General features: G+C 45.7%; 1 protein-coding gene across 1 annotated transcript; it reads right to left on the bottom strand.

The window, feature by feature from the left end:
* Window positions 1-21,915: 21,915 nt before the first annotated feature.
* LOC102660709 (uncharacterized) lies at window positions 21,916-22,494 on the bottom strand. The gene has a single exon (XM_006603308.1). It carries the CDS (start codon window positions 22,492-22,494, stop codon window positions 21,916-21,918), a length of 579 nt encoding a protein of 192 aa, XP_006603371.1.
* Between the last annotated feature and the right edge of the window lie 4,125 nt (window positions 22,495-26,619).

Here is a 26,619-nt window from a genome sequence, read left to right as displayed (position 1 = left end):
AATCGAGCGGGCATCAAGCACCGGTCCGCCAGCTATCAAGCAAAGGTACCCGGACGAAAATTAGTGTATGACACTAATTTCGCTCCTCTCGGTTGACGAGAGTCGCGGGTGACCATGAAATTTCCGCATGTAAATGACTTGTTGTTCCCGGAGGAACAAAAGGTGCAGAAGACTATGTCAGCCTCTGCATGCTATCAAGCGTTCTGTCTTACAGATAGCAAAAGAATGTTTATACGGATAACCACTCGGGTATTTCCGCGTATCATCGGGCCCGCCGCCTCTGGATGATACAAGGGTGCAGAATGACCAAATTTGGTCTCTGCTTGTCATCGGGCCCGCCGCCTCTAGATGACAAAAGGGTGCGGATAACCGTAAGGTATCTCCGCGTATCATCGGGCCTGCCGCCTCTGGATGATACAAGGGTGCAGAATGACCAAACTTGGTCTCTGCTTGTCATCGGGCCCGCCGCCTCTGGATGACAAAAGGGTGCGGATAACCGTAAGGTATCTCCGCGTATCATCGGGCCCGCCGCCTCTGGATGATACAAGGGTGCAGAATGACCAAACTTGGTCTCTGCTTGTCATCGGGCCCGCCGCCTCTGGATGACAAAAGGGTTCGGATAACCGTAAGGTATCTCCGCGTATCATCGGGCCCGCCGCCTCTGGATGATACAAGGGTGCAGAATGACCAAACTTGGTCTCTGCTTGTCATCGGGCCCGCCGCCTCTGGATGACAAAAGGGTGCGGATAACCGTAAGGTATCTCCGCGTATCATCGGGCCCGCCGCCTCTGGATGATACAAGGGTGCAGAATGACCAAACTTGGTCTCTGCTTGTCATCGGGCCCGCCGCCTCTGGATGACAAAAGGGTGCGGATAACCGTAAGGTATCTCCGCGTATCATCGGGCCCGCCGCCTCTGGATGATACAAGGGTGCACGTCACATGACCTCAGGGTCAGTATGACAAAGATTATGGGGCGGCCGACAAAAGCAAGGCTCTTGCTCCTACGTATCCTCCAATGAGGAACTCAGACCTACGTAGTTCTGGATAACTTGTGAGACTTGAAAAGTCTCCATCGGAAAATGCTGACATCTCCGGAAAGGGCGCAGATGACCACATTGGCCTCTGCTCGTCAATCACACTTGGGGTCACTGAATGACGAGGTGCGGATAACCGTAAGTTGTCTCCGCGGGCTACCAGCTCATGGGTCATGGCAACAAAAGGCGGTGTGGTCGACAAAAGCGAGGCTCTTGCTCCTACGTATCCTCCAATGAGGAACTCAGACCTACGTAGTTCTGGATAACTTGTGAGACTTGAAAAAGTCTCAGTGTTTTCTCCACTAAAATGCAAACATGCTTTAGCAAAGAGACAAATATTCCAACTGTTTAGAGCAGCATATGCTTTTTAGGGTGACAAACAATGCGTCTACCGGGGAAGGAGAGTCTGCCGATGGGATCCCCCATAACCATAAATGAGATTTTGGATGTTAGCATTTCTTTTCTAAATGACCATTTAGAGGAAACACCGGGTTCGACAAAAATAGAAGGAAATCACTCAAAGTGTATCAATCTTGCACAGGTAAGTGTTTCATCCTAATTCCGAACCATAGATATGTCATGACTTGACTTTGCAAATTATTTCCTATCAAATCAAAAATTACATGCGTGATCATGGATCAATAGGGCTTCCCTTGGGAATGGGTTCTTTTGGTGGTTTTTTTTTCGGCTTTTGTGTGTTTTTGGCTTTTGATTTTTCTGGCTTTTTCTTTTTCTGTTTTGGTTTTGCGCGAGGCGAACAAGTCACCGACGCACAGGATTTTGGTTGGTAATCAAAGGGAGAAGACCACTTTAGGTCATGGTTTCCTTTTCTTTCTTTTGTTCATTTGATGACAATTCTGTACTGTTCAGATATTGTCTGGTCCAAAGACCTCTCTGCACATTTCTTCTGGTTTCTTTGACCAGGAGCTTCCTTCTTTTTTACTTTCTCCCATTCTTTGGTTGGGAATTTTCTTTCTTTTCTTTTTTCTTTCTCCCACTCTTTGATTGGGAATTTCCTTTCTTTTTCTTTTTTCTCTTTCTCCCACTCTTTGATTGGGAATTTCCTTTCCTTCCTTTTTTGCTTTCTCCTTGATTGGGAATTTCCTTTCCTTCCTTTTTTGCTTTCTCTTTGATTGGAAATTTCCTTTCCTTCTTTTTTTTTTTTGCTTCCGAGGGTAAGGTTTATGGTGAGTCAGGATTTTGGCTCAAGGTTTGTAGAATGGCTAGACATGATACATGTCGGGGTTTGGTTTGGCTCAAGGATAAAAGGGATGCCCCGCATTATTTCCATGACACAAATGCAAAAATGATGATTTGGAAATTTTATGCAAAACTGGTTATGCATGCACCTATGCGGACACTCAAGTGTCAAATTTTTATGGTCATGTGATGCTAGGGCTCAGGATTCATTTCCTCTATTTTAGTCAACCCAACGTTTCCAAAATATGTTCTTTTATCAATTTGTGCATTCATCCGAGTCCATTTTGGGCGTCTGGGAAAATCTTCACAGCATTCACCCTTCAGGTATATACACATTTTTTCAAAAACTAGTTATGATCAGTGAATTTTTCCAAAGAAAAGTTGGAAGTCATCTCTTTTCAAAAGCATGTTGGTTTTTCAGCTTGACAACTTATTTTTTTCTTTTTTCTCCTTCTTTTTTTTTTCATTATCATTTGTTTATTTCTTTTTCTTGTTTGTTTTTTTTTTCCTTCTTTTTTTTTCATGAGGTATTTTGCTACCTAAACATGTGCATATTTTTGTGAGGTATTTTTGCTATATACATGCATATCCAAGGTATCTTGCCACCTAAACATACATATATATGTTTTGTGAGGTATTTTTTTGCTACATACACGCACATCTAAGGTATCTCTCTACCTAAACATACAAATATATATTTTGTGAAGTATTTTTTTGTTTACATACACGCACATCTAAGGTATCTCTCTACCTAAACATACATATATATATTTTGTGAAGTATTTTTTTGTTTACATGCATGCATATCTAAGGTATTTTCACTACCTAAACATACATATATATATTTTGTGAGGTATGACTACCTTCCGAGCTTGCGCTTGTTTTATTTAAATCCCCAGGATCATGAGCAACTAGGTGCGTCCTACTATAAAAAGTGATCAAATAACAAGCATAGATTCAAAAGGTACTAGGTTGCCTCCTAGTAGCGCTTCTTTAACGTCTTTAGCTAGACGCCTTATGACTTGTCGGTCACTGACCTAGTACTTTTCTTACATTTGGCTTTGGACTTGGTCGCCTATTGGTCGGCCATGTTGTGTAGGCAATACTCAAACCTTTTTGTGGATGAGCAGAGGTGAACTCTAGAGGTGATGGCGGTGCGTCTGTTTCCCGCTGCCGACCATCCCAATGCTGCTGTGGTGTTTCGCCCTGCGCCTGTCTGGGGCGCAGTACTTCTTGATGAAAGCTCGATTAGTAGGGGGCCTGATGCCCTTGCTGGAGGTGACAGGTACTCCGTAGAACTGACAGAGACCCGTAATTAGAGCTTGACAATTCCAAGACCCTGTTGGACTTCTTCGGGTCCACTAGGTGTCTTGCAGTCGCGATCCCTGCAAACAATAGATGGTATCAGAAATCAGTTGAACCATATGCATACTTACCCATGTCGGGACGACACAGACCAACTGATACTTTTGCAGGGGGAGATTGGCATTGCGGTCGCTGGGCAGAATGTTGCTAAGTAGCAATGTCATCTATATCTGTGTAAGAGTGGTCATGTTGGTGCGCATGATCCGCACTCGTCTCTTTGCAGCGGCACGGGTGAAATCTTGCCCCGGTATGCATAGTAGCTGTGTGATAGCCTCCCTCTCTGGTTGTGCTCGCACAGTTGGCCCTCCTCCAATATCAGGGGGTGGCCCAGGAACCGTTAAAAGGAAACTACTGGTCCCTTAACCGGGAGTGCAAGTCTTGGTTAAGCATTTAAGGATAGAGGACCTTAAATTCTCTTAAGGTGCGGATGTGGAGCACACTGAAAATGAGGACACGTAGCCCTCTAAAGGTGAGGGCGTGCAACCCTCTCAAGGCGAGGATGTATAGTCCTCTGGAGGTGAGGGCGTGTAGTCCTCTCAAGGAGAGGGCGTGTAGCTCTCTATTGGCAAGGACGTGTAGTCCTCTAAAGGTGAGGGCGTGTAGCCCTCTGTTGGCGAGGACGTGTAGTCCTCTAAAGGTGAGGGCGTGTAGCCCTACGAAGGTGAGGACATGCAGTCCTCTGATGGCGAGGGCGTGTAGCCCTCTGAAGGTGAGGACATGTGGTCCTCTAAAGGTGAGGGCGTGTAGCCCTACGAAGGTGAGGACATGTAGTCCTCTGAAGGTGAGGGTAACTAGTACCCAAGGCGAGGGCGAGTAGCCCTCTCAAGGCGAGGACGTGTAGTCCTCTGGAGGTGAGGGCGTGCAGCCCTCTGATGGTGAGGACATGTAGTCCTCTCAAGGCGAGGACGTGTAGTCCTCTGGAGGTGAGGGCGTGCAGCCCTCTGATGGTGAGGACATGTAGTCCTCTCAAGGTGAGGACGTTTAGTCCTCTCAAGGTGAGGACGTGCAGTCCTCTGAAGGCGAGGATGTGTAGTCCTCTAAAGGTGAGGGCATGTAGCCCTACGAAGGTGAGGACATGTAGTCCTCTGAAGGTGAGGGTAACTAGTACCCAAGGCGAGGGCGGGTAGCCCTCTCAAGGCGAGGACGTGTAGTCCTCTGGAGGTGAGGGCGTGCAGCCCTCTGATGGTGAGGACATGTAGTCCTCTCAAGGCGAGGACGTGTAGTCCTCTCAAGGTGAGGACGTGGAGTCCTCTGAAGGCGAGGATGTGTAGTCCTCTAAAGGTGAGGGCGTGCAGCCCTCTGTTGGCGAGGACGTGTAGTCCTCTAAAGGTGAGGGCGTGTAGCCCTACGTTGGCGAGGACGTGTAGTCCTCTCAAGGTGAGGGCGTGTAGCCCTACGTTGGCGAGGACGTGTAGTCCTCTCAAGGTGAGGGCGTGTAGCCCTACGTTGGCGAGGACGTGTAGTCCTCTCAAGGTGAGGGCGTGCAGCCCTCTGTTGGTGAGGACGTGTAGTCCTCTAAAGGTGAGGGCGTGTAGCCCTACGAAGGTGAGGACATGCAGTCCTCTGATGGCGAGGGCGTGTAACCCTCTGAAGGTGAGGACATGCAGTCCTCTGATGGCGAGGGCGTGTAGCCCTCTAAAGGTGAGGACACGCAGTCCTCTGATGGCGAGGGCGTGTAGCCCTCTGAAGGTGAGGACATGCAGTCCTCTGAAAGTGAGGACACACAGTCCTCTTAAGGTGAGGGCGTGCAGCCCTCTGTTGGCGAGGACATGTAGTCCTCTGAAGACCAGGGTACTAGTACCCGAGGGTCCATCCTTATGAGAAAGCAAGAGATCGACTCATCGAGAGAGCCGGTCATCCCAAATTCAAAAGATTTGGACATTTAGATGTAGGGAATCTATGTAGTTAACATGATTTTGAGGGATGCAAATGCATGCAACCTTTGTTGTGAAATTTGGGTAAATGCGGACTTTATATGAAACAATGCAATGTAATGGAAAGTTGTACAATGTTCATGGCATTCTTTCCTTATTTTGTGATTTTGATTAGGCGTATCTGTCCAACTGTCGCAACCCAATGTTCATGTCAAATGCCCCAGCCTGGCCAGCCTGATGAGGTGGTGGGGGCGCGCCTGCGGCCTGTGGAGCATCACCCTGAGCCTGTCTCTGGGTACAGTACTTCTCAATAAAAGCCCGGGTGATGGGCGGTCGAATCACCTTGGTAGGTGCAACGGGGACTCCGAACGACTGGCAGAGTCCTGTGATCAGTGCGGGGAATCCCAGGGCCCCGTTGGACTTATCTGGGTCCAAAGGGTGCCTAGTGGGCGCCATACCTGCAAAAATATAGATGGCATCAGCGATCAACTGAGCCACATGGATGCTCATCCGTGTCAGGATGGCGTACACCAGCTGGCACTTAGGCATGGGGAGGTCGGAATTATGATCGGTGGGCAGGATGTTGCTGAGGAGCAACGTCATCCATATCTGGGTCAGGGTGGTCATGTTGGTGCGCATGATTCGCACTCGCCTCCCTGCAGCAGTCCGGGCAAAATCCTGCCCCGGTATACATAGCAGCTGGGCGATGGCCTCCTCATCGAACCCATCAGACCGGTTCCTCCTCTGGCCATACTCGCATTCCTGGCCCTCTTCCAACACCATCGGATATCCCAGGAGCTGGCTGATAGCGTCGGCATCGAACGGGATCCACTGACCCCTAACCCAGGATCTCATGTCACGCACGCCCTCCTCTGTTGGCCAAGCATTGGCATAAAACTCAAGGACTATTTCTGGATCAAACTTGGCCATAGGAGTAACCAGTGGTGCCCATCGCCGGCGCCCTATTTCCTCCTGAAAATCAGTATACTCGTCGTCCCTGAGCTGGACGCGTCGCTCCCGGAGAAACGACCATCCCTTGATGGCTTCGAAGCGCTGCTGGTGTACAGCGCTCCTAAAGCGGTGACTGTCGTACTCCGGAGCGGAACTAGTTCCTTCGGCCGCCTTGTCCTTCCTGGACCTCTTTGAGGCAAGCTTCCTCGGGGCCATTCCTGCGAAGGCAAACATTTGGAAAGTTAATTTTACCAGTGGGACACTACTCTTAAAGCAAAAATGGCATATAACCTCCTCCCATAAATACAAACATCAATGTAAATTTAGAGCAAGCTTATGCGCATATTTCCTTACGAACGTTCTCTTGCACAAGACATTCTATTAACTAAGAAAAATGCACCCATATACAATCAAGGCAGCTTCGTTACCTAGATTATTTACACGTACTTCCAAGGTGTATTTGTTACTTACATCACACACATCGCCTTGGCTAAATTTACATACATGCATACTCAAAGCATTTTGGGGTACCAAAAATTGCACATGTGCACATCTTGGTATTTCTAATACCTATACATACACAAACTTCATGATGAATCTTGACTATCTACACAATAAGGTGCTACATTTCATGCTCTTTTCAAGTTTTTTTTTTTTTTTTTTTTTTTTTTTTTTTTTTTTTGCTACCTAAAGCCGCATGCAAATTCAAGTATATTTTCCTTTGCTGACTAAAATTGTATTCAAATTAAAGGGTATACATTTTTTTGTAATGTATTTTCTTTACATAACATGCAACATATTTATGTATATTTTTTGTGAGACATTTTGACTACCAAAAATTATATGCACATACATCCAAGTATTTTGCTATCATACCCAAAGTGTAAATTGCCAAAGGTATTTTGCTACCTATTCTAAACCTACACATTCATGACGAGCAAAATTCCTAAACATCTAGGCGTAGGGAAATTATTGTAGCGTGGCCCATAGCTGATTGCTGGCCAAAAAAAGGGTAACTTTACCCAATATGCACCTCCTTTTGTGTTCTTTTTGCATAAAATTTTAGTTTCTAGGCCTAGGGTATATGTGGGGCAACTGCTCTAGCCTTTTTCGGGAATGAATACATATTCCAAAAATAGAAAATATGCACAAACCAAAATACCCCATGGGTTGTTTCCTTACAAAAGTCACGCGCTAACGCCATTGAGGCATTTCACCGAACACTTGGTGGGCGCGCGTTTAGGCGTCAATAGCAAGAGAACGGGGACAATGTGGCATGTCCCATTGTTTCAAAATGCATTATAGGCCTAGGGCCATCCCATACCAACCCCTAATTCAACCTAATCAAGCAAGAAAACAAACCAAAATTGCCCCATATATTTGAGCACACTCCCACAATTTAAAGCACCAAAAGGAGATCAAAATACACCAATGAAAAGCTAGAAAGCTTAGGGATGGAACGCTTACTTGTTGGTGATGAACAAAAGCGCAAAACGGAATCAAAAAAAATGCGAAAAAGGATGACCCTGGGGCTGCAAACTCGTCAATCCCGTGGGTATGGCTTTTGAAAGGGGGGGAAGCGAAGTTTTTGAATGTAAAAACGCCCCCCTTTCGTCATTCTTATAATTTGGTGCAGGGGTGGCTCGCCCAGGCGAGCCCAGCTCGCCCAGGCGAGCTAACCTGCACTTTTTTTTTTTTTTTTTTTTTTTTTTTTTGAGGGGAACATTAACCATGTCCCCTCCCTTCTCATGGATTAGCATCTTGCCTAACTTGAACTTACTTAGGTTAGAATTAGGCGTTGATTACTTATTTTATTATTATATTTTTTTTTTCTTTTTGAAACAAACAAATAGTAAAAGAAAGCTGCAAAATACAAAGGATACGGGGCTGCCTTGCAGCGACATTCTCTGCTTGTTTCGCACAGAGAAGGGCAACGATCGGTCGGTCGTGACCCCATCCCCGCCCGCGTTCGTCCTTAAGTACCTGCAAGTAATAAACAACCAGGTATGGCCAATCTTGACCGCGCCATTACCCTACCTTGATTGGTTTCTGCCGTTCATGTTTTGTCTCTACTCCAGAAGGTAGCCCAAGGTGATCCTGCCCCTGTTTTACCACAACAATATACATGCGTATGCGTATGCGTATGCATGAATGTTTTCAAACGCAGAAAATTTAGGGAAAGTTGGTTCAGGTTCAATTCTAATTAAGCGCTTGGGGGATCCCATGAACTGAGCGGAAGGGCTCAGGCGTTCACAGATTAACGCAAGGTGTGAAACTAACGTGAGGACTAAAAGCCTTGAATCCATGTTCATTTCTTTGAAAGATTGTAACGAGAGATACAACAGACAGGAAATCCCTGGGGGAAATCCAGAAAACGCATAAAGATAAAGAACATGCAGCGACATCCTTAATTGCCCCAGCTTCTAAGCATAATATTGTTTGACGACATCAGAGTTCACGGGTGAAGGTAGCTCTTTGCCATCCATGTTGGTAAGCACCAGGGCTCCTCCGGAAAAAGCCCTCTTCACAACAAAAGGCCCTTCGTAGTTCGGGGCCCATTTCCCTCGATGGTCCTTGACAGCATGGGACATTTTCTTTAGCACAAGGTCTCCCTCATGGAACTTGCGTAAGCGTACTTTCTTGTCGAATGCACTCTTCATTCTTTGCTGGTATAAGCGCCCATGACTCATGGCCGTTAAGCGCTTACCCTCAATGAGGTTGAGCTGATCGTAGCGTGTTTGAGCCCACTCTGATTCCTTTAATCCGGATTCTGCCAAGATCCTTAATGACGGGACTTCTACCTCAAACGGTAACACCGCCTCCATCCCATATACCAATGAGAACGGCGTTGCCCCAGTTGACGTTCGCACTGAAGTCCGGTAACCGTGTAACGCGAATGGGAGCATCTCGTGCCAATCCTTGTATGACACAGTCATCTTTTGGATAATCTTTTTGATATTCTTATTGGCTGCTTCCACGGCTCCATTCATCTTTGGCCGGTAGGGTGTGGAATTGTGATGCTGGATTTTAAACTCCTCGCACATTTCCCCCATCATCTTGTTATTCAGGTTGGTGCCGTTGTCCGTGATAATCTTCCTTGGCAAACCATATCGGCAGATGATCTCCTTCTTAATGAACCTGACCACCACATTCCTCGTGACATTGGTGTAGGAAGCCGCCTCGACCCACTTGGTGAAATAATCTATCGCTACGAGGATGAAGCGATGACCATTCGAGGCCTTGGGCTCAATGGCCCCGATGACATCTATTCCCCACATGGAGAAGGGCCAAGGGGCAGACATGACATTCAGAGGATGTGGTGGGGCATTGACATTATCTGCGAATGCTTGACATTTGTGGCACTTCCTCACATGGACACAACAATCACTTTCCATGGTAAGCCAGTAATAACCTGCTCTTAAGATCTTCCTGGCCATAGCATGCCCGTTGGCGTGCGTTCCAAACGAGCCCTCATGGACTTCCTCGATCATGTGATTTGCCTCCTTGGCATCCACACACCGCAGGAGTGTCATGTCGTGATTTCTCTTATACAGTGTGCTTCCGCTCATGAAGAAACTGGCTGCCAACCTCCTCAATGTCCTTTTATCGTTGTCGGCAATCTCTGGCGGGTATTCTTTGCTTACGACATATCGCTTGATGTCGTAATACCAAGGCTTTCCGTCCCGTTCCTCTTCCACTTGGCAACAATGTGCGGGTTTGCCACGACACTGAAATTCAATGTAGGGTAGGTCCCCGTGCGGTGTTAGCTGGAACATAGATGCCAACGTAGCAAGTGCATCCGCCATTTGATTTTCCTCGCGGGGAACATGATGGAAAGAGATCTCATCGAAAGTCTTAGCCAATTCCTTGATATAGGCTTTGTAGGGTATCAGCTTGGGATCTCTAGTTTCCCATTCCCCTCTCAGCTGATGGATTACCAACGCTGAGTCGCCGTACACCTTGAGTAGTTTGACATTGGAGTCAATTGCTGCCTGGACGGCTAGGGCACATGCTTCATATTCGGCCATGTTGTTGGTGCAGTCGAATCCTAACCTGGCTGTGAAAGGTACACATTGATTGTCCGGAGAGACCAACACTGCCCCAACGCCATGACCTAGAATGTTTGACGCTCCGTCAAACCATACGGTCCATTTGTCCCGATCTTCGTCCAACTTTTCCTCGAACAAGGCCATGATGTCCTCATCCGGGAATTCCGGATGCATGGGCTGGTAGTCGTTAAGAGACTGTTGAGCCAAATAATCTGCCAAAGCGCTTCCTTTTATCGCCTTTTGGGTGACGTAGACTATATCAAACTCAGATAGCAAGACTTGCCACCGGGCGATTCGTCCTGTGAGGGCTGGCTTTTCAAAGATGTACTTAACCGGGTCCATTTTGGATATCAACCAGGTAGTATGGCTCAGCATGTACTGCCTTAGGCGATGGGATGCCCATACTAAAGCACAACACGTTCTTTCGAGCAAGGAGTAATTCATCTCACAGGTCGTGAACTTCTTACTTAGGTAGTAAACAGCGCGCTCTTTCTTCCCGGATTCGTCATGTTGCCCCAGCATACACCCCATTGACTCGTCCAAGATTGTCATGTACAAAATGAGAGGCCTTCCAGGTACTGGTGGCATAAGCACGGGAGGATTCATTAGGCACTTTTTGATCCTTCCAAAAGCCTCTTGGCAATCCTCATTCCACCGATCAGTTTGGTTTTTGCGCAAGAGTTTAAACAACGACTCACAAATGGCGGTGAGCTGCGATATGAATCTGGCAATATAATTCAAGCGCCCCAGGAAACCTCGGACTTGCCTCTCTGTACGGGGTTCTGGCATCTCAAGGATAGCCTTCACTTTTTCGGGGTCTACCTCTATCCCTTTCTGGCTTACAATGAAACCAAGCAATTTCCCTGATTTGACCCCAAAGGTACACTTAGCGGGGTTCAACCTTAATTGATATTTCTTAAGCCTTTCGAACAATTTCCGCAGGTTGACAAGGTGTTCTTCCTCGGATTTAGATTTAGCAATTATGTCGTCCACGTAGACCTCGATCTCTTGATGCATCATATCATGGAACAAAGCTACCATGGCCCGTTGATAAGTTGCCCCGGCATTCTTGAGCCCAAAGGACATCACCTTGTAACAAAACGTTCCCCACAGGGTGATGAAAGTAGTCTTTTCCATATCCTCGGGCGCCATCTTTATCTGATTGTAACCAGAGAAACCGTCCATGAAGGAAAATAAAGCGAAATTGGCCGTGTTATCTACGAGGATATCGATGTGCGGTAAAGGAAAATTGTCCTTGGGACTGGCCCGATTCAGGTCCCGATAATCTACACACATTCGTACTTTCCCATCTTTTTTAGGAACTGGTACGATGTTGGCAACCCATTCTGGATACCGAGCGACGGCCAGAAATCCAGCGTCAAATTGCTTCTTCACTTCTTCTTTCATCTTCAAGGATGTTTCGGGCTTCATCCTCCTCAGTTTCTGTTTTACCGGGGAACACTCGGGATTTAGAGGTAATCGGTGCTGTACAATGTCAGAACTCAAACCGGGCATATCTTGGTATGACCAAGCAAAGATGTCTTGGTAGTCTTTTAGCAGGATTATTAATTCTTCACGGATAGGTGCGGTAATACCTGTACCTATCTTTACTTCCCTCTTTCCACTGCCAATTCCTAAGTCTACTAGCTCTGTTTCTTCTTGATGAGGCCCCATTTCTTGGTCCTCATGGGCGACCATTCTTTCTAGTTCTGGGGGAAGTCCCACATCCTCATTTCCTTCATCTTCCGTTTGATTCATTTCTTGCTCGAAGTCGATAGACGGGTCCCAGGTATTAGTACCTTCGGGGGACTCGTCATCGGATCTGCCGTTTCAGAAAAAGAAGTAAACATGCAAATGAATGAGAATGGGTAGAGACCAGGAACAGATGAAGAAAGATCCTTGTATTATAAATTCAAAAACAAAAGACACAAAGCCTTAACAAAAGGAAAAACTCTAAAGCCTAGGCCCAACTATAGAGCTTTTAAAACCGTAAAGGTTTACATTATGCTTGTTGCGTAAATGCCGGGGCGTTCCTCCACTCGCCAATTTCCCAGCTGGAAATCAGGAGGGCATGGTCGTACCAAATCCAAAGTACTCGGAATATCATCTTCGCATATCGCGAACGCTTGACCTTTGTCTCCCGAACCCGCGCTTATAAAGCTTCTACTTATGTGGCAGGGCGGGCTTCCTTCACCTTCTTGTCTCCAACGCGAACTTTGACCATTGTTCTTCCTTCCCGCGATGCTTCTTTTCATGTCCGCCTGAGTGGGCTTATAGCCTAAACCATACTTCCCACGATTTCCTTGGGTATTTATCAGGCTAGTTATGCCGCCGTTGTTTTTTCCTAAACCCATCCCGGGTTCATAACCGTTCCCCAACATAACTCGGGCCATCATTACCGCTGCATCGGACAGACAAGGCTGCCCAAAGAGGGAGTCCACGGAGGAAATGCTGACCACCTCAAAAGACTGGAAAGCAGTTTCTAACGATTCTTCTGCGGCTTCCACATAAGGCATGGAGGATGGGCAGCTTACCAAGATATCTTCCTCGCCTGACACGATGACCAAGTGCCCCTCCACTACGAATTTCAGCTTTTGGTGGAGTGTAGAAGGCACAACTCCCACTGAGTGGATCCACGGGCGCCCCAACAGGCAGCTGTAGGGGGGGTTAATATCCATTATCTGGAAGGTGACTTGACAGGTGTGAGGGCCTATTTGTACTGGGAGATCGATCTCTCCCCTAACCTCTCGGCGAGTGCCGTCGAAGGCCCGAACCACCATTGAACTTGGTTTTAAGTGGGAAGCATTGAATGGTAATTTCTCCAAAGTGCTCTTAGGCATCACGTTTAAACTGGAACCATTATCGATGAGCACCTTGGCTACGATATGGTCCATACACTTGACTGATACGTGTAAAGCCTTATTATGCCCTCTCCCCTCGGCGGGGATTTCTTCTTCGGCGAAGGCAAGATAGTTGTTGGCAGTGATATTGTTGACCAGCCCTCCGAAACCTTCTACCGAGATATCTTGGGCCACGTGAGCCTCGTTCAGCACTTTTACTAGCAGAGCCCGATGAGGCTCGGAGCTCATAAGTAACTCCAACAGCGAGACCCTAGCCGGGGTTTTGTTGAGCTGTTCGATAACTTTGAATTCGCTCTGCTGAATTATCCAAAGGAACTCGCTGGCTTCCTCTAGCGACACCTCCTTTCTACCATCCTTTTTCTCCGGGGGCCCCTTTGCTGGAATATCTTTATTCGAAGCGTGGGGTGCTTCGCCATCTTGTTCCTCCACCACTTTTCCTTTTCCCTTGACGTCTGCGGGTTGGACTGGTAGGTCCGGAGGTGCGAACACACGACCACTACGGGTCACACCACTCAGTCCCGTGATATTTGTTACTTTAGCTGACAGCGAGCTGACGTCAGTGACTTCTTCTTCCTTCTTCCCCGGAGGTGTATACCTCCACGGGACCGCGTGACTATTTTGGTACGGGAAAGGAACAGGTTTGGCCATTAAGGGGTGTCCGGGCTTTTGCGAAGCTGCGCTTTTAGTGAAGTATATCACCAAGGGTTTGGGCTTCGCAACACCGCTCCCCTCCGTAGATTGCATACATATATGCTGCTCTTCTTTTCCTTCAATGCCGACTTCCAGTCGACCTTGATCTATCATCCGCTGTAACAATTCCTCTACTTCCAAACACGTCTCCATGTCATGCATCTCGCCGGAATGTAGCAGACAGGAATCCTCCTTACACCCACTATGGGGAATCACACCTCCCTTTTGTAGGGCCTCAAAGATAAACCTCCTAGGGGTTGCCACATCCCTTAAAGGTTTAGACCTGTGCGGCCTATCGGATTCAACTGCATTAACTGCTCCCCCTCCATGATTGGCGAGCGGGTTGGTTCTCACATTGGGCCGATCCTCTTGGAAAGTCAGCCATCCAGCATCCATCAAATGTTGGACCTTGTATTTAAGGGCCAAGCATTTTTCGACGGAATGCCCCGGGACACCCCCATGGTACTTGCAAGTTGCGTTAGGGTCATACCACTTCGGGAAAGGGGGTTCGAGGACCCTTCCGGGAGTTACCACGGCCAAATGATTGGCGATGAGGGATGGTAGAAGATCTTCGTACGTCATTGGGAGCGGGGTGAATTCCGGCAATGGCCTCGGAGGGAAGTTCCTTGTCGTGTTGGAATTACCGGCCGGTCGAGTCGTGTTCGGAGTTGGAACTTGGGGAGCTTCCCTCTGGGTGGGTGCCTTCGGCTGCACGGGTGTTGAACTAGAGGCGTTCCCAGCATGAGCCGAGAAGCTTGGGTGATGTTGCGCGTACTGATGGGTACCATGAGGTGTTTGCTGGGGTTTGACCCACGCGGGTGTTGAAGAGACGGCATGGGCATCTCCTTCCTTCCTTTTTGCCCCTGTTGCCCCGATTCTTTTGGCATTCACGTTTGTGGAGGAAACGTAATCAAACTTTCCTCTTTTCAATCCAACCTCGATTCTTTCCCCGGCAAACACCAGATCCGCAAAGTTGGACGGCATGTAACCCACTAGCTTCTCATAGTAGAACACTGGCAGAGTGTCTACCATCATGGTGATCATCTCTCTCTCAACCATGGGAGGAGCTACTTGTGCCGCCAAATCCCTCCATCGCTGCGCATATTCTTTAAAGGTTTCACCCTCTTTCTTGAACATATTCTGCAGTTGAGTACGGTCAGGAGCCATATCAGAATTGTACTGATACTGCCTTAGAAAGGCGGTAATCAGATCCTTCCAAGTACGGATACGGGAAGCTTCCAAATTAGTGTACCACACTACCGCAGCTCCGGCCAAGCTATCCTGAAAGAAGTGTATCAACAGCTTTTCATCTTTAGAGTGGGCGCCCATCTTACGGCAGTACATTTTGAGATGGTTTTTGGGACAAGTCGTCCCTTTATACTTGTCGAAGTCTGGCACTTTGAACTTCGGGGGAATAACAACATCGGGTACTAAGCAAAGATCCGTCATGTCTGCAAACGGATAGTCCCCAAATCCTTCCACAGACCTCAATCTTTCCTCAAGGAGATCGAGCTTCCTCCTTTCTTCAGTTGCCGGGGGCAGCCCTTCCATGGACAAAACTATTGGCGAAGCTGCGATGTTGGGTTGAGGCAACGTGCCTGGTGCCGGCCCTACGGGGATCGGGGGATAGAACTTGACATCCCTTCGAGCATAATCTTGAGGGTCCTTATGGACTTCGTCGGGCTGCTGAGGAGGTTCTCTTTCATGGACGGGAGAAGCAATGTGGCCCGCATCTTCTTGCAAGACGGGTGGTGAATAGTTGGGCGGCAATCCATAAGGGTAAGCCGCTCGGTTGTATCCCAGGTGAGGGCTGCCATCGTGCCCCAGTGTGTCCCTTCCCCGTCCTACTATGTTTGAGGGAGGATGGTGCGTAGTTGCCAAGAGAGTCGGGTCTGCTTCGGCAGCCGAACTGACAGCGACGGCGGTGGCCGCGTTCTTCTCTATGAGCTGCTTCATACCTAACATGGCCTCCATCATGGAGGCCATTTGTTCTTTCAGAGCCGACATGTCGGCTTTCATCTGTTCCTGCGTCTCCTCTTGATCACCCATCGTTTTAGATTTGGATCTGGTGCGATAGGGATCCCTTGCGGCGCGTTTAGTTATGGTGTTTTTTCCCTAAAAAACCAAACGTGAGGAGTGGGTAAAGAAAGAAAATGCATGCTAGAGATGAAATGTAGGAGTGATTTGATTTGCACAAGCTTTTTGGAGTAGAAACATGGGACCAACTCATTTTATTTCAAAAAGGAAGTCGTATCTAGTCAAGGTCTTAGAGACCATACAAGTTTCCTAACGATTTCTAATTATGTGGGCCATTAAGTCTATCATATGCTGACAATAGCCGAGAAGCCCATGAATCTCTTCGGGGGCGGAGTAGGTGTCTGCCATCGCCTTGGCCCTGGGCTAACAATCGGGGAAGTTCTTGACTCCCGTTCAAGGTAAGAGCAAACCGATCCATCCACATGGTTGCCTCTTGGTGTAAAGAGTCGATCACCCTTCCTCTAGCCTCTTTTTCCGCGTATACTTGGGCATACTCGTCCGCAATCCTATGCTCGTGGGCCGCGGCTAGACCTAACTCTTCTTGGTACTTGGCAATGATAGCTAGCATGTTGGTCTCCGTCTCGCATAAACGCTGAGACAAGCTTCTTTTGGACCTTGAACAAGCAATTAACTCCTCTTTCAGAACCATGCTATGGGCTCGCGACTGGTCTCTTTCTTCCCTCCGCAACTTGAGTTCACTATTGCTACCCCATAGAGCTCCGCGAAATTTGTTCCGGCCATACTCTTCCTTGCGAGCCCTCTTGGTCTCTTGTTCGAGGGCTCTTGCGGTAATTGCATTCTCTTCCCGTAACCCGGCACACTCCTTCCGAACGTGTGTAGCGGCCAACTTGAACTTCTCCTTGGCAAGTTTTGCCTCTCCTAACTCGCTTTTGAGAGCTTGGACTTCTTCGTCCTCTTCCGGTGCTTCAAAACTCTCTTCGCTGACGACTTTTAACTTGGCGAGCCAATCTAAACCTCGTATATGAACTTTCAGCCATTCGTGGTACCCACCAATGATGCCATTACGAATGCCTCTAAGCTCTTGATCTTTTCTTAACGGGGTTTCCCATGCCTTATGGATTCTTTGTATAGTCTTGGAATTTTGTGCTCCGAGATCCCTCACAAGGAAAGGAGACACGCTTTCTTCCGTCGGTGCTCCCCTCATGGGGTACCCTAGTTGTCTTATAGCGAGCGTGGGATTGTAGTTAATACAACCCCTCGTTCCTACCAGCGGAATGTTTGGGTATCTTCCACATGAGAAAAGGACTCCTTCTTTTCCTTCCTTCCATCGGGGGAACCAACTGATTGTTCTACCTCCTATCCCGGCCAAAAGCTGGTCCCAATCTATTCTCCTCTTTTCAGTACACGAGCGATGGCTCAGGAGCGGACATGGATGTCTTGTGTCTTGTTGGAATAAGTGTGAAACCAACCAAACACAGAGGGCGGGTAAGCAACAGATGATCCGTGCGCTACTCTTTTCGCATCTTCGGTCAAATGTATCAAATAGATCTGCCAAGACAGCTACCACCGGACTTTCCTTGCTATGGTGGTAGGCAAGGAAAGCGTCGATTGCTGCTAGGTCTACCAAACCATCCACGTTTGGAAAGAGGACGACCCCAAAAATTAGCAAAGCTAACACATCCATAAACGGGACCCAGTCTCCTTGATTGGCCATACCCCTCGCCTTGTCTTCTAGGTACTTCTGTGGTAGGCCCGCTATGCCATTCCGAGTCTGTTTTATGCGGTCCAAACCTCTTGCTGAATCCTTGACCACAGTTGCAATTCTGCTCAAAGAGGGGAGACATCCGGAGGACAGATATGGTTTTCTTCCCCGAGAGGACATCTTAGAATTTCCTCAAATTCTTCAATGGTTGGTACTAATTGGAAGTCCCCGAATGTGAAGCACCTCAAAGGTTGGTCGTAGTATTGGGTAAGTGATGCAATGGCTTCTATGGACACCTCTGCTATGGTCAACCCTAAGATCTTTCCGTAAGTCTTGCGGAAGGCTTGCATTTGGAGGGGTTCCATCAACCGCCCTAATTCCTTGATGCTGGTGGTATCTGGGCTTTTGACCTTGACTTGGTAGAACCTCTTGCCGGTTTGATTTGTTCCCATGCTTACTAAAGTGAGATAAAAGCTGGTGCAAATCAAAACTCCGATATTTCATGGGTGGAATGGATGAATGCATGATGGAATGCATATGACACAGATGCAATCTAGGAATGCGGGGGTCCGGGGAATTTGTCCCCTTCTTAGATACGACGTCTAGGGGTAGCAAAATGCCCCAACGCATGTTTTTAAGAAGGCGACACGGACCCTCCATTGGTTTGTTTACAGTAGGGATCAAGACAGAACCCATATGCAATGCCCATGCAAAAGACACAATGCGGGAATGTGCACAGTATGACAATATTTACCGAACATAAGCAAAAGGGTATATGATACTTATGCATGGCAATGTGAAAAATGGCACGCAGCGTGTTTGCTTCGTGCCCCTATTTAAGGGACCTATAAGGGAGAGAACTAACTAGGCTTTTAGCAATAATCCCCAAGGTAGTTATACCTCTCTTGATGGTTTCTAGAGGTATCATCCCCTTTGAAGAACATATTGTAGCAGTAGGGACTACTAGCAACAATAGGTTTTCAAAGAGAAAAGCTCTAGATGAGGGTTCACTGTAATCAAGCAAGTCGGAGACCTAGCATGATCACAGATTCACCTCCACTCCTTATGCTCCCATGAACCCGGGTATAGGGCCCTTTTTCACTCACAGTGTGTGCAAATAGTGTTGGTGTTTGTGTGCATCAAATGAATAAATATTTACTTCATGCATACATTTAAAACGCACTAAAAGCAACAAAGAGTTTATATACACAAGAACATAATGAAAGGAAACCAACAAAGGGGTAAGTCACGGTAAAATATTGCACAAAATTAAATGGCCTAACTCTCTAAAAACACTCCCCAGTGGAGTCGCCAACTGTCGCAACCTACCCTTCGGCGGGAGGGCGACGCGAGACTCGCGGGATGCGTGTTCCACGAAAGGAATACGCGCGGAGTCGCCACCAACGTTTATTTGAGGAAAACGTCGGAAAAACCGGAAAAGACGCGGTCTACGAACTTCTTAGTGAAAGGTTCGGGAGTTGTATTTACGCACGGGGAAGGTATTAGCACCCCACGCGTCCGCCCCAAGGGACGGCAGCCTTTAATCGAATGTGCAAACATGACTTTGATTTTTTATGTTCCCTTTTTATGTCTCTATATCCTTTATACCCTTTTTATATTTTTTCTCTTTTTGTGGTCGACAAGGGTGTTTCCCTTTGCTCCTACGTATTCCTCAATTGGGATGAGAAAATCAGACCTACGTAGTTCTTTCGGAACAAAGTGTTTGGTTTAAGTTTGTTTTTTGTCTTTTTTGCAAAATATGTTTTTTATTTGAACAAAAGGTCATTTAAGGTGTTTGACCATTAAACGGTCTTTTGATTTTGAAAGGAGAGAAACGTTAAGGCATTGGACCATTAACGATCTCTTGTTTTTGAAAGGAGAGAAACGTTAAGGCATTTGGACCATTAACGATCTCTTGGGGTGGTCGACAAAAGCGGGGCTTTTGCTCCTACGTATCCTCAATTGCGATGAGGAAATCAGACCTACGTAGTTCTTGCAAAAGCGGTAAAGTCACATGTTGATTTTATTCTTTTGAACGGTCCATGTTAACCGATAAAAGCAAAGAGGACCGTTTAAGGCGTTGGACCTTAAAACGGTTTTTAGTGATTTTTCGGAAAAAAAACTTGATTTGTGAGTTGATTTTAGTCTTAGTTTCACTTTGGTTATTAATCAATTCATTCAAGAAAACTTCCAAAGAAAAACGTCCGATTGATTTTTTTTATTATTTTATTAAAAGATATTTTGATTATTTTATTATTATTTTTCAAGATATTTTGATTATTTTATTATTATTTTACTTTTTTTGGTTTAACCGAGGTTATAGCGTGAACGATCGGTTAGATTTCGTTTTAACAGTGATTAAACGAGATTACAACACAAATGATCGGTTGAAATTCATTTTATCATTTATTAGACGAGAAAACGGCTTAAATAAATGGTTAAAGCACGTTAAAAACGGAAGAAAAGAAAACTGAAAGTAAACGAAATTAAAGTGAAAGTACACAAAACAAGAAATGAATTGAAAGTCTCGAATTCGAAAACTTACCCGTTGAAGAACGAAGAACGAACGAAGAACGGTTGAAGAACGGTGAAGAACGACGAAGAACGACGAAGAATTTCCACAGAATCGCTTATGGAAGCGTTACAGAAGCACTTCGACTCGATTTTTCTTCACGAAAACGTGTTTTTTGCCCAAAATAGCCGAAATGCATAGCCAAAGGGATCTTGAACATTTTGAAACAGCTCCCCCCTCCCCTATTTATAGAAAAAAAGGGAGGTGCTTGCCGCCCAAAGACTTAATGAAGAAGATTTTTAAGCGCACCCGAATTACTAAGTTCACCCCCCTTTTCGTATTTTACGGAAAAGTTACGGAAGCCTTACGGAACTGTTTTCGAATTTGATTTTCATCTTTTTTCTTTTTCCTTTTACCAATGTTAAGTGGAATATGCTTACCCAAGGTTTTCGGAAATTTTACGGAAGTATTACGGAAGCCGCGGAAGCCCCGAAAACCATTTTTCAAAAACGTGGAGGAGCTTGTCGCCCAGTTGCTTCCTCCTTAAGCAACCCAACTTCCAAAATGTTCTGGAAGGGCCTAGATTTGAATTGCTATTTACACCCCTATCTTGATAAGTTCACCCCCCTTACCTTTTTTGGTGATTCTTTTTTCGTAAAGTTACGGAAACTTACGAATCTCGTAACGATACTTGTTTTCTTTCCGTAATGTTACGGAACCTTGCGGATTACATAATCATCCCCTTTTTGACTTACGGAATGTTACGGAATCTCACTTAATTATGCAACGATGCTTCCATTTGATTTCCGGTGTGTCACGGAAACTTACGGATTGTGCATCAATATTTTTTGGTTTTCCGGCATGTCCTGGAATTTCACAAATTGCCTAATGATGGGTGCCAAGCACCTCACAAGGACCAAAGAAAGGTCGCATGTCATCAAGCAAAGGTCCCCGGACGAAATTAGGGTATGACAGGCTCAAAGGCAAACAAATCAAATCAGTCAAGAATATCCTACCAGAAATCTCCACAGAACAATTCAAACACATATCAGAAGTTAACACAGAACCACTAGTAGGGGTCTCTACTACTAGATCTTTATTTAAAGAAGACACAAAAAGCTTAAGTTTTACTACACACAAACAAGATATAAAGGAATGAGTGGCACCAGAATCAAACAACACAAGCAAAGGAATCCCATTTATGAAACATCTACCTTGGATTAGATCTTTGGATCTCGAAGCTTTAGCACCATTAAGGGTAAAGACTCTTCCCGTGGTCTTTGGATTTCTAGTTTGGTCATTCGGGCCTCCACCATTTTGCTCTTTCTTGGGTCGTGAACAATCTCTCTGAGTGTGTCCCTTTTGTCCATAATTAAAACATGTTACGCCTATATCGGGACAATTCGAGGAGATGTGCCCTGGCTTACCACACTTGTAACAAATGATATGAGTGGAGAACGTATTGGGTTTGCTACCACTACCACCTACAAATCCCCTAGCAACAGTCCTCTGATTGCCATGGCGGTTACCATATTGCTTAGGAGGAGTCGAATATAGTTTTCCTCGATGTTAAGGCCCATTCTTTTTTTTCCTCATTGGACCTGTACTCCTATAATAGGTCGCCCTGTCTCGGGAGTCTTCATCCTAAATCTGACACATATTAACCAAAAGTGGGAACTAACGAACACGTTGGTAATTCACAGCTTGCTTCACTTCAGGTCGTAAGCCATTCAGAAACTTTACACACTTGGAACTCTCACCATCTCTCCCTTGATAATGGGGAAAGTACCTCACCAGCTCCTCAAACTTGGCCGCATATTCAGCCACAGTCATACTTCCTTGCTTAAGCTCCAAGAACTCCATCTCCTTCTTGTTCCTAACATCCTCGGGAAAGTATTTCTCCAAAAGCACTCTCTTGAAGACATCCCAGGTCACATCTTGACCTTCAGCCTCCAGGCATTGGCGAGTATTCTCCCACCAATACTCAGCCTCTTCCACTAGAGTATATGTACCAAAAGCAACCTTTTGCCTCTCTGGACATGCCATAACTCGGAAAATTTTCTCAATTTCCCTTATCCAGTTTTGAGCACCATCAGGGTTGTATCCTCCGTTAAAAGAAGGAGGGTTGTTTCGTTGGAAGCGATCCAACCCCTGGTACTCAACAGCTCCACCAACTTCTCCTCTATTCGGATTCCCTATAGCCTGAGCTAAGGCTTGAAGGGCATCCGCTATCGCACGATCATTCTGTCCAGCCATCACTCCCTATACACACCAGGGAGTTAGACATGGAAGGAATACACACAAACAAAGAACCACACAACAATCACAACCATTACAAATTCCTACTCAGTTACACTTGAGAGTTGATGCCTCAAGACATTAACACCTACTTTCCATCATTTGCATTTTCTGATCGCTTGCCATATCATTCCATTGCCCTTCACAAATTATACAGGTGGCCAGTCTGATAATTCGTGACCCGGCATTGAAATTCATGGTATAGCAGACATCAGAAAAACAAATTCAATACGACTACAACAATCAAATCTCTATAGCTCATTAAAACACAACTAGTGAGTAAGTGCTAATAGAAAACAACGAACACCAAACATCAGCAAACGACCAACACCAAGCATTCAACAAAACAATCAGAGAATGCACAGAAAACCATAGCAGACTCACAACTCACTGGCCGAAAGGTTCAACCAGGCTCTGATACCACTAAATGTAACGACCCGCCTCGTCGCTACGGTATCCATACTCTAATATTAGATAATTTCAATTTTTTTTATAAAAAGAACTCCCTTAATTTTTGCTTATGAAAATAGAAGTGATTTTGTCACAACATAAATTCATCCAACAGCACGCAATTACTTAAGTGAATATGCATAATTACATAGAAACAATAATTCTGTACATGTCATACACATAACGAAAATTAAATATGTTCATATATATAATTAAAATTCTAGTTTTACATCTTTAACTCAACAAAATAAAACTTAAAAACCAACTACGGGGGAGGTGATTACAAAACACAACTCTCTCCCAAAATAACGCCAACGTCATTACGTCGGCTCGGCGGCTCCTCACCAGAATCTTACTCCCTACACCCTGCCACTGTCATTCTGCTCCCTCGAATAAGGTTCGTGATCATCACAGGTATCAACCATATGATACAAAATTGCAAGGGTGAGTTTATTATAAAAGAACCGATACCAATTCCAAATAACCAAAATTAGCAAGGAACACAGACAAACATGATAAGCATACACAACAATCATTATTCGACACTCATATCCAACAAATATTCATCATTCACATCCAGCAATTACTCATCATCCATCCATGGACCCAATCAAGACTACACAGAATGATGCATGCACCTGACTCAACACTCAGATGCAATGTGGTACGTACCAACAACAACCAAATCTCAGGAAATAGCCTAAGCGTGTCCACACGACACTCTCACTTAGGGAATTGTACTGAGTTTGTCGAGACCACCCGGTTGTGCACGTAACAGCCCCCTTCCCATAGGTGATTAGCTTGGGAGCCCAAAGGTGTTCCCTACCAGGTGACAGTCCCCTAGTACAAAGTACACTTGGCCACAATTACTCTATTTCCTGTGTCGTATGAGCTATGATCACGGCCAAAAGTAAGTGCAAAAGACCATGGACCAATTAAAGCGCCTAAGCATCCCCTCAGAAATGCTTAGATTCTCTAATCATGCTAGTTACCCACGTCTGGGCCATCCGACAAGGTCAGTGCACTCTACCCCCCATGACAAACACTCCATATGACGTATGATCCTGGCCAAAAGCTAGTGCCAAAGACCCTAGAAGGTCAGTGCACAGTGCCCCCCACGAACATACACAACATGCACATGCTGATGCATTTCCAACATCAATCAACATTCCATTTCCATGTCATTCACAACATAAATATCATCTCATCTCAATGACGTTATCAACAACAACAACAACCTCATTTCATATTCACATATTCATTAATAATAACAATTCATGTTGACATGGTCTTTATTAACATTGTCATCTCAAATCAATATCATCATAATTATCATTATCATCACATATCAATTAAAATCCTTAATAGCGACTTCAACAACAAATCACATTTCGCACACACACACACACACATACACAGATATATATATATATATATATATATATATATATATATATATATATATATATATCTGTGTGTGTGTGTGTGTATGTATTTCTTTCATGCCCGAGATTCACACTCACAGGTCTTCAAACAACACAAATCAAACAACCACAACAATATCATTCATCACAATACATATATATATATATATCGCATCCCATTAGTTGAAACGTAATTTTCTTTGAAGAAAAATTAGCATACAACAGGGACAGGTAGATATCCTCATAGCTAGGTTCCCTGACCCTAACTATGGTGTTAAAATGGTAAATTTTATAATAAACTCCCTCACCTATCGTGAGCTATCCCGCGGATTCCTCGTCGCGTCACTTGAAGATTACTTTTTGTCCTTGCTCGTCGATTCCACACAAGCCTCTACCATGCCAAAACGAAGGAGACTTGGTATCGATTTCAGAAAACAAAGCTAGTAACAGTGCTCTGGATCAAACACCCACATCACTACATGAAAGAGCTGAGAGCATTTTTGGTTTTACAAAGGAACGTCATTTGGAAATTCCGACCATGCCAATGTGACCGGGGTTCAGTGTAGGTTACGAAAATAACATGCATTTCATGAAAGGATAATGTTTACAAAGTCTCTTTCTCTAAAGTTTTCAAAGGAAGCATAAGACATGCAATGGCGATTCCAAAGTCAGAAAAGATGCAAAGACAAGATGAAACTAACAAGAAACAAGCATAGAACCACGGTTACCTCGAAAGAAAACGAAAGGTCAGATTAGGGTTTTCGTTCTCTACCGGAACCGCAAGCCAAGTTGGAAGATTTCGCTTCGGTTGAAGGGTTCCTCTCGGTGTGGGTTTTCAATGGAGAACAATGATGGTTTGTGGTTGCTAATGGTGGCTGTGGGTGATGGAGAAAGTTATTGGAACTTTAGAAATGGATTTGGAAGAAAGAAAGAAGAAGAAATGACGTTTTTCCTAAGCTACAAGAAAGAAAAGGCTGAAATGCTTAAATAAGAGATGCTCTCAGGAACGGAAGCTTCTAGCACACTCCAGACATCTTCTGAAAGATCCCAACAGTCAGATCATGGACAAGTGTCTTGTGAAGTTGCAGACCAAATTTCGAGAAGTTCCAACGGTTAATGAAGGCTGGGCAGCGTTTTTACCGAGTCAGCTTCATGTAGCTTTCTCTAGAAGCTTTATTAAGAGGCTTCCTCTAGAAGCTTCCCCGTGGCTTCTTTGAGAAGCTAGATCCTTATCTATCCACACCCCGCTATTAAATAAATTAACTTCCTTAAAAATAATTATGGATGAAAATAACGCAAAAAATAATCAAACATCAAAGATAATTACTAATAATATATAGATATATATATCAGGGTGTTACAGTGAGGATCATGCGCACCAGCATGACCACCTTGACCCAGATGTGGATGACATTGCTGCTTAGCAATGTCTTGCCTAGTGATCATAACTCCGACCTTCCTCTGCCGAAGTGTCAGCTGGTGTATGCCATCCTGACACGAATGAGCGTCCATGTGGCTCAGTTGATTGCTGACGCCATCTGTTTATTTGCAGGTATGCCACCCACCAGGCACCCTCTAGACCCGGATAAGTCTAACAAGGCCCTGGGGTTTCCGGCATTGATCACAGGCCTCTACCAGTCATTCGGGGTTCCCGTCACTCCGAGTAAGGTGATCCGACCGCCGATCACCCGGGCCTTCATTGAGAATTATTGCACGCCTAGGCAGGCACAGGGTAATGCACCTTAGGTTGTAGACGCGCCGCCACCACCTCATTAGGTTGATCCCGCTGCATCACTAGGCATGGAGCATTATCTGCAGCACTTGGTTCGCCAGCAGGCGGCCAACCACTAGGGGCAGGTGCAGATACATGAGTGTCTCTACCAGCTCAGCCTCAGTCAGCAGGGGCAGGGTTTCGCTCCTTTTGCATGCCCTACTCCAGAGCAGTTTAGGGCTGAGGTCACATGGCCCGGAGATTGGCCCGAGGCCCATGCAGGGGAGGTGCCTGCAGAAGCTCCCGACGATGCAGAGGAGGCCTGCATGGATGAGGAGATGACGGACTTGCTTGGTTTCTTGGGAGGAAGCGGAGCCACGTGACCGAGGTCACCCCATTTTTTTTGACATTTTTCTGTTAGTTAGATATTGACATCTTCTGTTATTGTCTATATTGTTGTTGACACCATTATTTTTTGTTTTGTTCATATGGTTACTA

The sequence above is a fragment of the Glycine max genome, chromosome 18 (assembly GCF_000004515.6).
Source record: "Glycine max cultivar Williams 82 chromosome 18, Glycine_max_v4.0, whole genome shotgun sequence".
In the NCBI taxonomy this organism is placed as follows: Eukaryota; Viridiplantae; Streptophyta; class Magnoliopsida; order Fabales; family Fabaceae; genus Glycine; species Glycine max.
The sequence above is the reverse complement of the archived record's forward strand: the minus strand, read 5'-3'. Positions and strand labels throughout refer to the sequence as shown.

Bases quoted from the DNA above. Each gene is read 5' to 3' on its own strand.
- LOC102660709 (XM_006603308.1), bottom strand. From the start codon at position 22,494: ATGGCTGGACAGAATGATCGTGCGATAGCGGATGCCCTTCAAGCCTTA.